Source organism: Bos grunniens, chromosome 28 (assembly GCF_055505025.1).
Source record: "Bos grunniens cultivar Pamir isolate PY7600 chromosome 28, Bosgru_T2T1.0, whole genome shotgun sequence".
In the NCBI taxonomy this organism is placed as follows: domain Eukaryota; kingdom Metazoa; phylum Chordata; class Mammalia; order Artiodactyla; family Bovidae; genus Bos; species Bos grunniens.
In genome coordinates, this window is record NC_141192.1 from 3,079,088 (window position 1) to 3,094,259 (window position 15,172).

General features: G+C 45.3%; 1 protein-coding gene across 3 annotated transcripts in view; it reads right to left on the bottom strand.

Moving 5' to 3' along the window:
• Window positions 1–15,172, bottom strand: part of WDFY4 (WDFY family member 4) — a 249,821-nt gene that overhangs the window by 170,020 nt on the left and 64,629 nt on the right. For all 3 annotated transcript variants that reach the window (XM_086381617.1, XM_086381616.1, XM_086381618.1), the window contains exon 13: window positions 9,306–9,399. In XM_086381617.1, the coding sequence (XP_086237743.1) occupies window positions 9,306–9,399 (94 nt within the window). The remainder of the gene's footprint in view (window positions 1–9,305; window positions 9,400–15,172) is intronic.

The following is a 15,172-nucleotide window of genomic DNA, read 5'->3' on the forward strand; positions in this document are numbered from 1 at the left end:
TTTTTGCTTTTTTTTTTTCCCCACCAGAGCAGGAATACTGAAAATCTAAATATGCAAGAAATAAAAAGTTTTCAAAAGGGAAAAACAGAAATGCTGATGTTGTCTAATGATGCCACAAGTTTACTCCAAAATTGCTCAATACCCCGTAATGGAGGAGGGAAAATTGATCGTCCTCATTATCGCTGCAGCTCTGTCAATACCAATATTGCCTTGTTTTGAATAAAATGTGCTGGTTTTTTTCAATGTTGGTTCCAGTAAAATGGGGTTTTAGTGAAAATATGAGCAGTAGCAGGAAACCAGTCTGGTTTCTCCCCCTACAAATGGATTGATTTTCCTAACACACATTACTTCCAATGCAGGAAGGGGATGGTGGTTCAATTAGGACTCGGTGGTGAGCGTTAGGGTCACCAGCAGACTGGACCCGCAAGCAGATTATCACAGAGAGACGTGCGGGCTGCCTGTAGGAGTTTGCTGCTTTCTCCACTGAGCAGCTGAGCCTTCAGGGCTGTCCTTGTCCAGGTGTGGGTGTTTAGTCTTTATCTTTCTCCCACCGCCTCTTTCCTGGTCTAGATTGATACAGCGGTTCCAGAGCCCAGTGAGGGCTGGGTCTTGATGGAGTCGGTCCCTCCAAGGAGGTGTGGGCTTTGAGTACCGTAGTCCAGAGTGTGTCTTCTGGACATTAATCCACAGTCCTGACTCAGACTAAAAACCATCAGATGACCAGCGTCTCCTCCCCAGACACTTAGAACTGGGGACTTCTACTGAGTTACTTAAATTTGGGTTCGTCGCTTATTCCAGTTTGGCTGCAGTGCTCTTTATTTGATAGTTTTGGAAGAGAGGCGATACACTCTAAGTGGCCTCAGCTCTTCAGGGATATCACAGGTAAATGGGGCCCGCAGATGTGTTTCATTTGACAAGTTGTTGTGCTTTTTGTCTTTGTTTGCTTAGAATTAGCTTTCTTTTACAAGGGCATAAACTTTCCCGTTTGCACAGTCCCCACCAGCCTGATACACTCATCTGTGGTGTCCACAAAGCCTTGTAGGTATGGGAGGCTGTGATCTTGGTTTAGGTGTAAGAGGGTCCAAATTCCAATGAATCTGTAGAATCCATGTCTAAAGGCGTGGCTTCCGGGATGCACTTGCATAAATTTGCAACAAAGACCAAGATGCATGTGGGCACCTGCTCTAAATCTTCTGTTTCTTTTACGAATTATATCCATATCATGGCCAATATTTCCTGATAACAGGAGCCTGGGATCTTATAAAATATTAGTTTCTTTCCAACTTTACTTCCCAACATCCCCTTTGGTCTACCCTGTACTCTATGCCAGTAACATCTTCACTTTTGAAAACTTTTTTGACTAATGCCCAAAGTTGAGACTGTCCTTTCTAATCCCATCCTTTTGATGAGGTCCTAATTATTTTTCAAGAGACAATTCACATGTTCTTTCACTTAGTAAAACTTTTCTGACTATCCAAACCAGCACTGTGTCCGCACTTGAGTCATTATAAACATCACACTTCGACAGGCCACCTTCGCATCTATCTTCTATTTATCGAGAACTGTGAACCGATGCCTGAGACAATGGCTTTTCATCCTTGTTCCCCTAGCACATCTCTCTGTGTCTCAGTAGCCACCGAGTAAGCGCAAGCACAGGGCACAAGGTTTACTAGAACTCAGCGGGTGCACAGGGCCCAGGGCGCTGAGAAGGTGGTCAGAAAGGTGATGAGCCAACTGAGTGTTGACGGACAACGAGGACAGAGCCAGGTCAACAAGGGAATGACCTCCCAGGAGAGGAAACAGTGGCGCAAAGGCCAAGGGTGAGAGTGAGTCTGGCCTTTCAAGGAAAACCTGGGGATCACAGACAGTTGCCAGCCAGGCTTGATCACCCTCTGCCCCCAAATCCCTCCCCAACAGTGAGCCTGTGGTCAGCCCTGAGATGGGGCATGAGACCATTACCAGGGGAACCAGCTGATAAACATCCATCTGGGAAGATGCCTGCAGAGTCTGAAACCTGAAACATTTGTGAAGAGTTTCCATCACCTTGGACACACACACCCTCGCCCCACAATAGCTAGGTCAGGCAGGCAGAGAAGCCCAACAGGGCTCCATGAGACCCAACATCAGCTCTGTGCCAGAACCCTTCCCCTATGGCTGCTACATCCTCAAGGAGCTCAGGAAAGGAGTAATTAACTTACCCTGAAGGTCTCTATAGCTGTGGCCAAAGTAACTCCTGACACAACTCTTTCAAGATATACTTTTGGAACAGATTTTTGCTGTTGCTGTTGTTAATAGATTTGCATACATGATTGCCTGGAGAAGATTCCTCGAACAAGACTGCAGAGCACACAGTCTTTTGTAAAGATGAGGGATCCATTTCCAAGCAACCTGGGCTCCGGCCCTGGTATGTTGCTTTTGAGCTTCCAAACATTCACCCTTGCTACATCGTCTTGGCATAGGGCACTCAAATACCTACCAATCCATGTTGATTTGATACTAACTAATGGGAAACTTGGGCTAGTTACTTACTTCCCTTAAGCCTCAGTTTCCTTAGCTTTAAAATGAGAATATTGAGAATACCTCCCTCACTGTCTGTTGTGGTTTTGGTGAGAGTCAACAAGAATTGCATCTGTGAAAGTACTTTGTCTTGTAGGATGCAAGTGTTTTCAGAATATTGACCCCTTTTACTTGCAGTCTATCAGTAAAAGCCCTGATTAGTTATCAATTGTACTCATCAATTACTTTATCAATTGTGTAATGGAAGCTGGAAATACACCTAAAATATATGTAAAATATATTATCTTTCATTTAATATTTCCAAAATGTTATATACTATGACTTAGAGTCCTAGAAGCACAGAGTCACAAAAACCAGAAGAGAAAGAGAGAAGGAATGATAGCACATATTGTGTTCCAGGTAAGGTTTTAAAAACTCTCCAACTATACCCCCCACTGAAAAGGTTACATCAGTCTCCATAAGTGACGTAATGAGTGGCAGAACTGGCACCGCAACCCTGGTCTTATTTCAAAGCCCATGGTTTTAACACTGTGTAATGCACTTTGGCCACCTCATGCGAAGAGTTGACTCATTGGAAAAGACTCTGATGCTGGGAGGGATTGGGGGCAGGAGGAGAAGGGGACGACAGAGGATGAGATGGCTGGATGGCACCACTGACTCAATGGACGTGAGTCTGAGTGAACTCCAGGAGTTGGCGATGGACAGGGAGGCCTGGCGTGCTGCGATTCATGGGGTCGCAAAGAGTCGGACATGACTGAGCGACAGAACTGAACTGAACTGAACTGAATGCACTCATTATGAGGAAGGGAACCCAATACCTCATAAGAGGCATACACTGAGGGTCTGTATAAGCGTTTTATTGGTGGGGCCGTTTGGCCTGGCTTCGGTTTGATTTCCCCCTAGCTAGGTGTGAGCGCCTTTAGGCTGGGCAAGTGCCCTTCCCGATGGCCACAGGCCTCACCACTCCCTATTGTTTACACCACACATTCACTTTACACTTCTGGCCCCAGGACATTGTGTCTGCAACCCTTATGATCTAGGCCATATCTGAGTAGCTGAAACTGATGTGCAGAGAAGGGGGGTGGCCCATATACGTCATAAATAATGATGGCAAAGGACTAGAAGCAAAGTCACTGGATAATTGGACCAGAGCTCAGCCCATCAACCTCACTTGCACTCCATCATTCTATGTCCGCTGTGGCTTGCTTTTGAAGCTTTTCGTCTCCATGCAAGATTATGTCTATCTGCTCTATTTAAGAGATAACCCTAAGAAGTATCCTGGATTTTGAATAGAATATGACATTTTCCCACTCAGGAACAATAGAAATACTTGAGAGTGGGGTTCAGAATGAAAAAGCATAAGAAATATAGAAATTCAAAATAGTTGAAATTTCTAATGTGCTGTAATTTGACAAAACAAGACTCCTACTTTGGCAATTTCCTTGTTGAAGGAAATGACTCTTTTCAAATAGCTTGCCCTTACACAATCCTACCCAGGGCTATTAATGCTGTCGATACTTTAGTTATTTGAAACCTGTATGATTAGTTCAAAGTGTCTGAAATACAGGCTAATTCCAGAAAATGGTGCCCTTTCCAAACTGAGGCGCAAATCAGTTGACGGACGAGTGCAGCCCAAGCCTGATCTTCTTCCTGTCCTGTCACACTGTGCAGGAGGCTTCCGTCACAGTAGAAGCTGGAACACACCCAGCAGCGAGGGGAGGTGCAGACTGGTGACAGACAAGAGTCTCTCTAATGTCTGATCGTGTCCTTGCTTTCCCATTGCCTCCCACCCATGCCTACCGCTCATCTATAGGGAAGGCAACGTGGTACAATGGCAGGAGGTCCCAGGGCCTTCCATCGGGCACATCCACCACCTACCTAGGATGTCAGTTCACTGCTACAAGCTTCCAGTCCTCATCTGCAAAATGGGACTATTGATATCTACCTTGCTGGGTTGTTATGAAGAGCAAATGATAAAACGCTCGTGGAGCTTTGGGAGCTTGTAGCAGTAACTGCACCAATCAGCAAGTGCTCCCCACGGTGCCATGGATGCTCTGCTCACTGCGCTAAGTGCTCCTGCATTGCTTCAGCTGGTCCTCACAGTCATGCCATGAGGAGACGATATTATTCTCTCCATACCACAGCAAAGGAAGCTAAGGATCCCAGAGACTGAATAATTCCCCATGGTTCTGTGACTGTTAAGTGGTAGAGCTGAGATCTGACCCAAATCTGTCATCCTCAGAGCCTCATAGAGGGGCTTAGGGAAACGCAGTGGAGATGATGATAACAGCGATAATAAAGGGCGGTGATCCAACAAAATCCATGTCTTGGCGTGGTGCTCAGGGTCCCTCGCGATGTGGCTGCAACCTCCCTCTCTTGCCCCACTCACAGCCTGTCTAGCCACATGGTTTGTCCTAGTCCAGCTGAACTATTAGCAGTCCCCAGATGGGCTTCTTTACGTGTGCCTCTGTGTCTGAGTGTCCTCTCTGTCCCTCCTCTGTCTGATCTGACATCGACAGGTCTTTTCTTTAAAGCCTGGCTGCAGTGTTGCCGTCTCTGTGTGGCTTTCCCTTCCCTCTCTCCCAAAACCCTGTGGGCAAACTTTTAGTGCAGTTAGAGTGTTGTCTATCTTCCCTATTCCTCTGAGTACCCACCACCAAATTCAGACTATGCATTCCAGTGACATTTGTCTCTGAATCCCTAGTGGAACCTAACAGGTGTTGAGTAATTATTCACAGACATTCACGCACAGCATTGGCTGCCCCAACACAGGCTGAGCTCCACCTCTGGAAAACTGGATCTGGCTACGCAGCCTCTGAGTTCCTGTTGTCATGTACACAGCAAACAACCCTCTGCTAAGACCCGAATGGAAGTGCAGTGATTGCTGGGGAGTAAAGAGGCCTCCTATATTAGTCAGAGTTCTAGTCCAGAGCTACATCCCTATGGCAAGGCCCACGTAGCTGTTGAGCATCATGAAAGAGTAAAGGCTTTTCTTCTCAATGAGTTGTTTCTGCCCGGGGCCAACTCAGCTCCAAGAGAACTGAGCTGGACTCCATTTCTGCCTTATGCTTAGGACAGCAACAGTCACAATAAAATTCCTACAGTCTCATTTTAATGCTGGTGATGCTACAAGAGGCAAGAAAAAAAATTAGCTGGATTATCTGTTTCCGAGAGCAACTCACGGAGCTAGCATTTTGGAGATGGGGGGAAAAAACCCTTTTGGTCTTGATCAGAACACATGCAATGTGGCTACAATTAGAAATAAACCAGACAACCCATATAGGTAGTTAAGCAATTGCTTCCTAAAACGATGCCTGTACCCTGGAAAGCTATCAGTTTCTCACCCATAAGGTAGGAAGAGCCTCTGAGGAACACACAGTGGGTAAAACTATAGGGACCCACCAGGCCCATCTAAAGAGAGATGAGTGGGAACTCACAGTCCGTCTTCCTTGTAACACTGCCATCTGCTGAAACCCCCAGCTCCTTTCTCAGTCTCCCACATCTGCAATCCTGCAGTCAGTTTCATCTCAGCCTTTTCTTGCCTGGCTCTCATTTCACATCTGATTTACTATTCCATTTGTCGCCGTGAGGTTTCCCACCCTCCCTTCTGGAAATTAATTACTGCAATTATCCAACTTTTAATAGCTGCTGATTTGGCATCTGCAGGACATGTTTGAGAAAATGCACCACTACATTTCATTTGCATATGTGAGAGACAGTGCGTGAGAATTAGAATTTTCCTAAATTACTTACTGTGACCTGAATAGAGAAAAAGTATCCTACCAAGTGGAAGCCTCATTTGCATACTTAATTTGGCCAATTACCATCGCAGGGTGAGAGAAAGTTCTTCCCCACACACTGACATGACAACTCAGGGTGTTTATTGGGAACCCGGGCTCATCCACAGAGTCTTCATACACTGGGAGAGAGAAGGACAGGCAACTGTCTGCTCTGCATCACTTCATCAGTCATCCTCACGGTGGAGACTTGCAATAACACGCTCATCAGCAATCAGTTTGATTGCTAACCGCCCAAACCACAGGCTTGGTTGCTCCCTTTGCAAGTGCATTGCATGGTATGAATACAGCTAAGGAAGCCAGACATCCTCACAGTAAGGCAACTGCCACTGGGAAAGTGTACAGTGCCAAGGTGCATCACCTCACATGAAGAGCTGCAGACAGGAGAGTTTTATTCATCAAACACAACTTGACTTTGGGCCTGAAGTGAGTTTTAGATCTCCTCTCACCACCCCCATGATTTTAGGAAGCTGCACAACTTTCTTGAGCTTCAAGCACCTACAAACTGGGGAGAATTTCATGTACTTTAATGACTTGTTATGAATATTGATTAAATAATGTTCCTGGAACAGAGGTAACCCTCCCTGTGTGTTAGTTTCCAACATGCTTCAGGCAGACTCTGTCCTGAACACTAACATGAAGAAAGTGAGGTCCTGGGCTTTAGATAACTAAATGACTCCAAGACATTTGATTTAGGGCTCAAATAATTGTATCCATCAGTTAGATGTCTGAGGCAAGCATGGTGGCTGGTCTTTAAAGATGCCCCCCAATAATTCCTCCTTTAGGACACACAAGCCACCCCTCACATCAGTAGAAGAGACATATGTCCCTTCCTGCTGAGTCCAAGCTGAACCTCTGATTCACTTTGACCAATAGAATGCCATGGAAGCAATGCTGGCCTGTTCCAGGCAGGGGTCTCTGGAAGGCCTGGCAGCTTCTGTGTTTGTGCCTTGGGAACCCTGAGCTGCTGCTGTGTGACCTGCTAGGAAATCAGGTGTAGGGATACAGGTAGAGGCCAGATGGAGAGGGCTACATGGAGGAGACGTCAGGATCCTCCCAACGGCTTAAACGAAGGGCAAGGCAGAGCTGGACCACATCCCTGTGAACTCCCATTCTCCCACAGAATCTGCAGCTGTGCAGGGAAAGACCAGGAGCCCTGGCAGCAGGGAGGACCGCATTGAACACTACGTCCACAAACTCAGAATCGTTAAACGGCATGTATGTTGTCTGAGACTCAGTTTGCCACTGGATGAAGTTGGAACAATGATACTCCCCACTGTGGCGCTAGGGGTAAAGAACCGCCTGCCAGTGCAGGAGAGATGCAGGATCGATCCCTGGGTCGGGAAGATCCCCTGGAGGAGGGCATGGCAACCCGCTCCAGTATTCTTGCTTGGAGAATCCTATGGACGGAGGAGCCTGGGGGGTTACAGTCCATGGGGTCGCAGAGTCGGACACGACTGAAGCGACTTAGCAGCAGCAGTCAGGGAAAGGGGGTAACGCTGGGCCTGCTACATGGTAGCTGCTCAAGTCAAGTCATTTCCTCTCACCTGCTGCGAATTCAAATGTACGTTTTCCAGGGTTTCCTCAGCTTCCAGTGTCTTTCTTAGAACCTCTAGAGAACGTGTTTTAAAAATTGCGAGCACTTCCTGAGAATCTGTCTTGTTCTGAGGCTCGACGCTCTCGCTCATACAATCTCGGGCCATCAGTGCTGCTGGGTCAGGAGCTGAGAGATGCCTTGCCTTCCCCGTCTTCCCACTCCCTGAATCCCGCTAATCTCAGGGCCTTGAGTCTATCTCACAGTAGGTCTCCTGACTCCTTGCTCTGCACACTTTCCCACAGACGCCACCTTAACTGGGCTACCATCATGCATCACCAGACTGTGGACAAGGCTGTCTAACTCCCCAGGCCACCTTCCAGGCAACAAGAGAGATTATAATACAAAAACCGGATGGCATACACCTCCATTCAAGAGAGACTTCATGTTGCCCGTGGGATGAAACCCATCCCTTGGCAGGGCTGCGCCTTCCTCCGCCCACCACATCCAGCCCATTTTCAGTGCTCCTGCTCTGCTCTCACCCCAGCTGCCTTCAGCAGGCTCATCCCCACCTGCTTCATTGCTACTCATTTTTCAGGGCTCTGCTGATATGTCACTGTCTGAGAGATGGCTTCCCTGACTTCCACCCCTTCATCTAGTTCAGTTGCTCAGTCGTGTCCGACTCTGCGATCCCATGGGCTGCAGCATGCCAGGCTTCCCTGTCCATCACCAACTCCCGGAGCTTGCTCAAATGCCTGTCCATCGAGTCGGTGATGCCATCCAGCCATCTCACCCTCTGTCATCCCCTTCTCCTCCCACCTTCACTCTTTCCCAGCATCAGGGTCTTTTCAAATGAGTCAGTTCTTTGTATCTTTAATTAGGTCTTCCCCCCACTTCCATTCCCATTATTCACTCTCAGCAGCCCATTTCCCCCCCCCTTAATATCACCTGTGGCAAATTTTAATTGTATATTCATTTGTGAGCCTAGTTACTTTGTCTGCCTCACCACCACCTCCCAGTCCCCAGCACAGATGCAGGCTCCTTGGACAGGGCTCGGTGCTCATCCCATTAGCTCTGCACATCCTGTACAGCACCGAGCCAGGGCGACAGCCAGTATCCCAGTGACGAATCAATGGATGGGACTGAAGGACTCCTGGCCCCACCCATGTCCAGTGCTGTGAGCATCACTTACACCGGACTTGCCTCATGAAGGTAAATAATTTCATTCAAGTTTTGCTTGGTTGTTGTTTTTATATGGTCACTTCATCAACAGAACAATCTGTTTTGAGGGGCCATGGAAGGGTGGGTAGCACTCAATCAAAGGTCTCAGAACCACTGATACTCCCCTGCAGGGACTGGGGGCAAAGGTAAAAAAAGGGAAAGGGAGCCTCTGGCCAGAGGAGCCTAAAAGATCAGTCATGTGAAAAAGACAAACCTGTGTGTTCATCAACAAGTACCTGAGGGTGGTCTTCGTGGTACAAGCGAGGCAGCAGCCTCACCATGATGCACAGGACCCCGGGGTGCATGATCACAGCATCACTGTCATCTGTCCTGCAGAGAGAGGGAAGCAGGACGTCAGGCTTGAGCTTTATAGTCTCTTTTGCTTTCCACACAACTTTCTGGATCTCTCTAAGACAGGCCATTTGCAGCCTCCCACTTATTATCTGTATGCTATGCTGTGCTGTGCTTAGCTGCTCAGTCGTGTCCAACTCTTTGCGACCCCATGGACTTTAACCCACCAGGCTCCTCTGTTCTTGGGGATTCTCCAGGCAAGAATACTGGAGTGGGTTTCCATGCCCTTCTCCAGGGGGTCTTTGCAACCCAGGGATTGAACCCAGGTCTCCTGCATTGCAGGCTGATTCTTTATCATCTGAGCCACCAGGGAAGCCCAAGAATACTGGAGTGGGTAGCCTATACCTTCTGCAGGGGATCTTCCTGACCCAGGAATCAAACCAAGGTCTTCTGCCTTGTAGATGGATTCTTTACCAGCTGAGCCTATCTAAATGATCTTGAACTAATTAATCTGAGCCTAACTCCCTCTAACCGTACAAGAGCCGTGCAACACCATACTTTCTGCACAGAGTCACAGAACAATGCCATTGTGCGCTAAGACACAGAGCCCAGCACAGAGCTGATGTTCAGTGGAAGTTAGTTTCCTGGACCCCTATCCTCTCTCCACATAGGCGGGAAATGGAGAAGCTCTCATTCTTTATTGAAAACACACACAGGACACTTCTGGCTTTCTTCAAGATGGTGTATGCACTGTCCCACCCACTGAATGCAACTTAAAACCCACACGGAAAGCATGAGCAGCTCTCCAAGTACTCTGAAAAGTGAACCACAGCAGAGAAGGAAACCAAACCAAAAGCATCCCGGGGCTTCCCCATCCAGCATCCTCTGGAATGGGCTTATAGGAAGTAAGAACTGTGTAGCGAGTGTGGACAGGACAGACTGAGCTCTAAGAGAAGGCTCTATTTTAGGTCTAAGGAGTGGGAAAGGAGGCTCCAACAGGTCACAGACCATGGAGGGGAATCCCTGGAGTTTTCTTTGTTGGACTTCTCCATCCATTCTTTCTCACTCATCCCTCAAGAAATCTCACAGCAGCAGCAGCAGTCAGACTGGTATCTGAAATTCTTGAGGGGGCGGAAACCTTCTCTCTGACCAGAGGAGTTCTGGTCCCAAGAGTCAGGCCAAAATCTCCATTGCTTTTGTCTCTCTATTTCCTCTCCCTGCTTGGCCCCAGAGACAGATGCAGTGGTGGGAAGTGTATGGCAGAGCAGATAAACTAAAGCTCTAGCTTTCTAGACAGAGGAGGAAGGAAGGGACCCCGAGGAGCCAGAAAGTGTTGGGAAAATGATGAAGAAGAGATTTAAGACAGTGAAGTCATTAAGTTGTATATCAACCTCTGGGCTCAATTCTGAGCTGCACATGAGTGGATCTGACCCTAAACCACATTCCAAAGACTTTGAGAACTGAACTCAGGGATAAACTACCACCCAAGACTGGCATGGGACAATTAGAAGGTACATCAACTTGCCCAGTAAAATCTTTGAAAACCAGACTGATACTGGACACATGGTCCAAGAAAGGTGGATAAGAATTTGCAGCTTGAACCTCATCGGGTCAATTGCCTGCTAAAGCAAAATAATCAACATTCTCCAGAAGATGGCAATGAGGGCCAGAGTTCATAACATCAAAAATGCCCAGGATATAATCTGAAGTTACTCAGCTTAGAACAAAGGAGGGAAATCAGAATATCTCACATGGAAAAATATAACAGATGCCAAGGTGGAGATGACACAGTGGTTGGAATTATCAGAAAACAGCAAAAATCACTGAAACTATAAATTGAAAAACAATAGAGGAAAAATGAAGTAAAGGTCTAATTATGTGAAAAAGTTTTAAAAACTGAAAAACCACCAGCTAAGTTAGCAAAGAAGGAAAAAAGACACAAATTACCAATATTATAAATGAAAGAGAGACTACCATTACACAGCCCACAGACATTAAAAGGATAAGAAAACATCACAAATAACTGTGCACACAAATTGGACAACCTAGATAAAACAGACCAGTTCCTTCAAAGCTACAAAATACCAAAAGTAAGCAAGAAGAAATAAATAAACAGAACAGTTTTACAACGATTACAAAAACTAAATATGTACTCTAAAACCTTTCCACAAAGAAAACTCCAGGCCCAGATGTTTCCACTGGTGAATTTTACCATACATTTAAAAGATAAATAACACCAATTCTATACAACTTCCTTCAAAATATATAAGAGAACACTTTCGAATGCATTTTGTGAGACCAGTATGACTCTGATATCAAAAGCAGACAAAGCCAGTACAAGAAAAGAAAATTGTCTGCCAACATCGCTTATAAAAACAGGTGCAAATTCTCAACAAACTATTGCAAAAACAAATATAACCATACACAAAATAAATAAGGCATTGTGGCCAATCTGTCTTATCCTGCAAGGCTGGTTCACTGGTCAAAAATGAGTCAATATAATCTATTATATTATTAAATTAAAGAAGAAAAATATGATCATACGCAGAAAAAAACATTTTAAAAATTCAACATCTGTTTATGATTTTTTTAAAAACCCTTGGTAAAATAGACATAGAAGGAATCACTCATAACTTGACAATGGACATCTACCAAAGAAACTCAGCTAATAGAATATTTGATGCTGAAAGACTGAAGACCTTCTCTTCAAGCTTAAAGACAAGGCAAGTATGTCCTCTCTCACCATTCCTATGCAACATCATGCTGAAACAACAGATTGGAAAGGAAGGTATAAAACTGTCACTATTCACAGACAATATGATTGTCACATAGAAAAAAAAAATCCCAAGCAGTCTATTTAAAAAAAATAAAAGTTCGTAGAAAAGATAAATGAATTAGCATGGATGCACAGTGACATTCAGAAATTGATCACATTCCTACTAGAAGTAAACAGTTGGGATACAAAACATTTAAAATATCATTTAAAATCATGCTCCCAAAACATAAGAATAAATCTAATTTTAAAAATGTGCTTGCTCTGTATGCTGAATACTATATACCTTGATTTTTAAAAAAAATCATAGATTTATATAAATGGAAAAACAGTCTGTTTATGGATTGGAATACTCAATGTAGTTAAGGTCTTAATCCTCTCCAAATTCATCTATAGATGCTGTTTAATACAATCCCAATCAGAATCCCAGCAGGATTTTTGTAGGCAGAGGCAAATCGATTGTTAAATTTCACCCTGTGAAAGACACTTTAAAAAATGAAACAAAAAGTTATAGACTGGGAGAAAATATTTTCATCCACACAGTGGAATACTACTCAGTAATAAAAATGTAAGAACTATTGATACAACCAGCTGGATAGATCTCAAAGGCCTTGTGCTGAGTTTCAAAAGCCAGCTTCAAAAGATACACACTTGTGCTTGTGTTTACATGTTATTCTGAAAATGATGAAGCTAAAGGAATAGCTCAGTGGTTGCCTGGGGTTAGGGATTGCGAAAGGGTTTCATTATGAAGGGACACCACTCAGAATTACTTCAAGGGGTGGGGCTGTTTGTTCATATCCTGACTGTGGTGGCGGTCACAAGACACTGCGCGTGACCTAAGACCCAGAGTTTACACCAAAAAAAAGACTTTAACTGCATGCTAATTGGGAAAGTAGCAATACAAAGAAAAACAAAGGGAAACAAATCACAAGAGGAATCCTGAATCACAAACACTTGATTGTCAAACATCTTGCCTCCAGCATTGCTTTTACAGCCCACAATGATACTGCTCTTGGCGCCACCAGCCCCGAAGGACGGCTAAGGCACCAAGAGTGCTTCTGACACTTGGTGTTGATTTGTCCAGTTCAGTACCAAGCAGACATGTGTCGACCTAAGTATCTTCCTGGCACGCTGGATACATCTAGGAGCTAAACAAAGCAAAACCCACACCTGGTAAGCGAGAAGAAGGGTATAGACAATAAAGGTGAACATGATAAACAGGTAAATTACAAATAATAAAAATTCCTATTGCTATATAAGCTTTGGTGCTGCTGCTGCTAAGTCGCTTCAGTCGTGTCCGACTCTGTGCGACCCCATAGACGGCAGCCCACCAGGCTCCCCCGTCCCTGGGATTCTCCAGGCAATAACACTGGAGTGGGGTGCCATTTCCTTCTCCAATGCATGAAAGTGAAAAGGGAAAGTGAAGTCGCTCAGTCGTGTCCGACTCTTCGCGACCCCATGGACTGCAGCCCATCAGGCTCCTCCATCCATGGGGTTTTCCAGGCAAGAGTACTGGAGTGGGGTGCCATTTTTACTATACTATAAATAGCATTGTAAAATATATACTCAATACATGTCATATATTATTATATAGTATATTTAATAATGTAATAGAATAATAAAAAAGAAATTACATATTATGAAGAAAGATGATAAATGTTATGCAGAAAAGAGAAAGAATTTAGAACATTGGGTGTAAGAGGGAAAAAATTTACAATTTTAACTTGGGTGGTAGAATTGGCTTCTTTGAAAAGGCAACATTTGGGCGGACTTGACAAAGGGGATGCAGATATCCAGAGGAAAAGCATTTTAAGCAAAGAGGATAGCCAGTGCAAAAGCCCCCAAAGTGGGGGTATGTCTGACCTGTTCAAGGAGCAACAAGGAAGCCCGCGTTATTCCTCCGATACTAAAGCCACACAAAGAAAAAAGAATTACAGACCAATATCCCTCATTCATATATGTGCAAAAACCCTCAACAAAAAACTAGCAAAACAAATCCAACAGCCTAGCATTATATACCATGGTTTAGTGGGATTCATCCCAGGAAAGCAAGCGGGGTTCAACACTAAAAAACAATCAGTGCAGTGCACCACATTGATAAACAAAGGGAAAAAAATGATCACCTCGAAGGATAGAGAAAAAACATTTGGCTATATTCAATACCCTTTCATGATTTAAAAAGACATCTGACCCAATGTGCTGTCCACCTTCTCCAGACCCACACTGTGGATCAGCCAGCCTAGAAGTACATCATCCATCCCAGGGAGAAGGATCTGGGAAATACCAGAGAAGCTCAGCACGGTCCATCGCCATGGCAGCTGCCTTTTATTGAGCTCTACCGCCGTGTGTGGTGTGGTGCGTGCGTGTGTGTGTGTGTGAGAGAGAGAGAGAGAGATGCACGCTATGAGGGGGTGGTGTGTGTGTTTCATGGGTATTATATATTCTGTATTCTGGAAGTCACAGTATATATTTGGTATTTATATACTATATATCTTCTATTTGGTAAAAAATGTTACTGCATCATAGTTATATAGATTAACTAATGCTTCTGAGGGCTTCCCTGGTGGTTCAGATGGAAAAGAATCTGTCTGCAATGGGGGAGATCTGGGCTCGATCCCTGAGTTGGGACAATCCCCTGGAGAAGGAAGTGGCAACCCCCTCCAGTATCCTTGCCTGGAGAATTCCTTGGACAGAGGAGCCTGGTGAGCTAGTGTTCATGGGGTCACAAAGCGTCGGACATGACTGAGAGACTGACACACACCCACAATGCCTCTGAAGAGCAAAGCACGGTCTCTGGACACAAGCGCTCAGTAAACAGCAGCTGTGATACTGCGACTGAGGGCAGTATCATCTCCAGTGCTCAACTCACAACGGCCCTCCATGCGGACACTCTTACTACCCCTACACTCAAACTGAGAAATCAAGGCACAGTGCGAGGAAGGCAAAGTCTCAAGGAGCCCGGCCACTGAGGTGTAGAGCACACAGGCCTGAGTCCAAGGCCCACGGCTTTCGTCTTCCTCCTGGAGACCGGGGCCCACT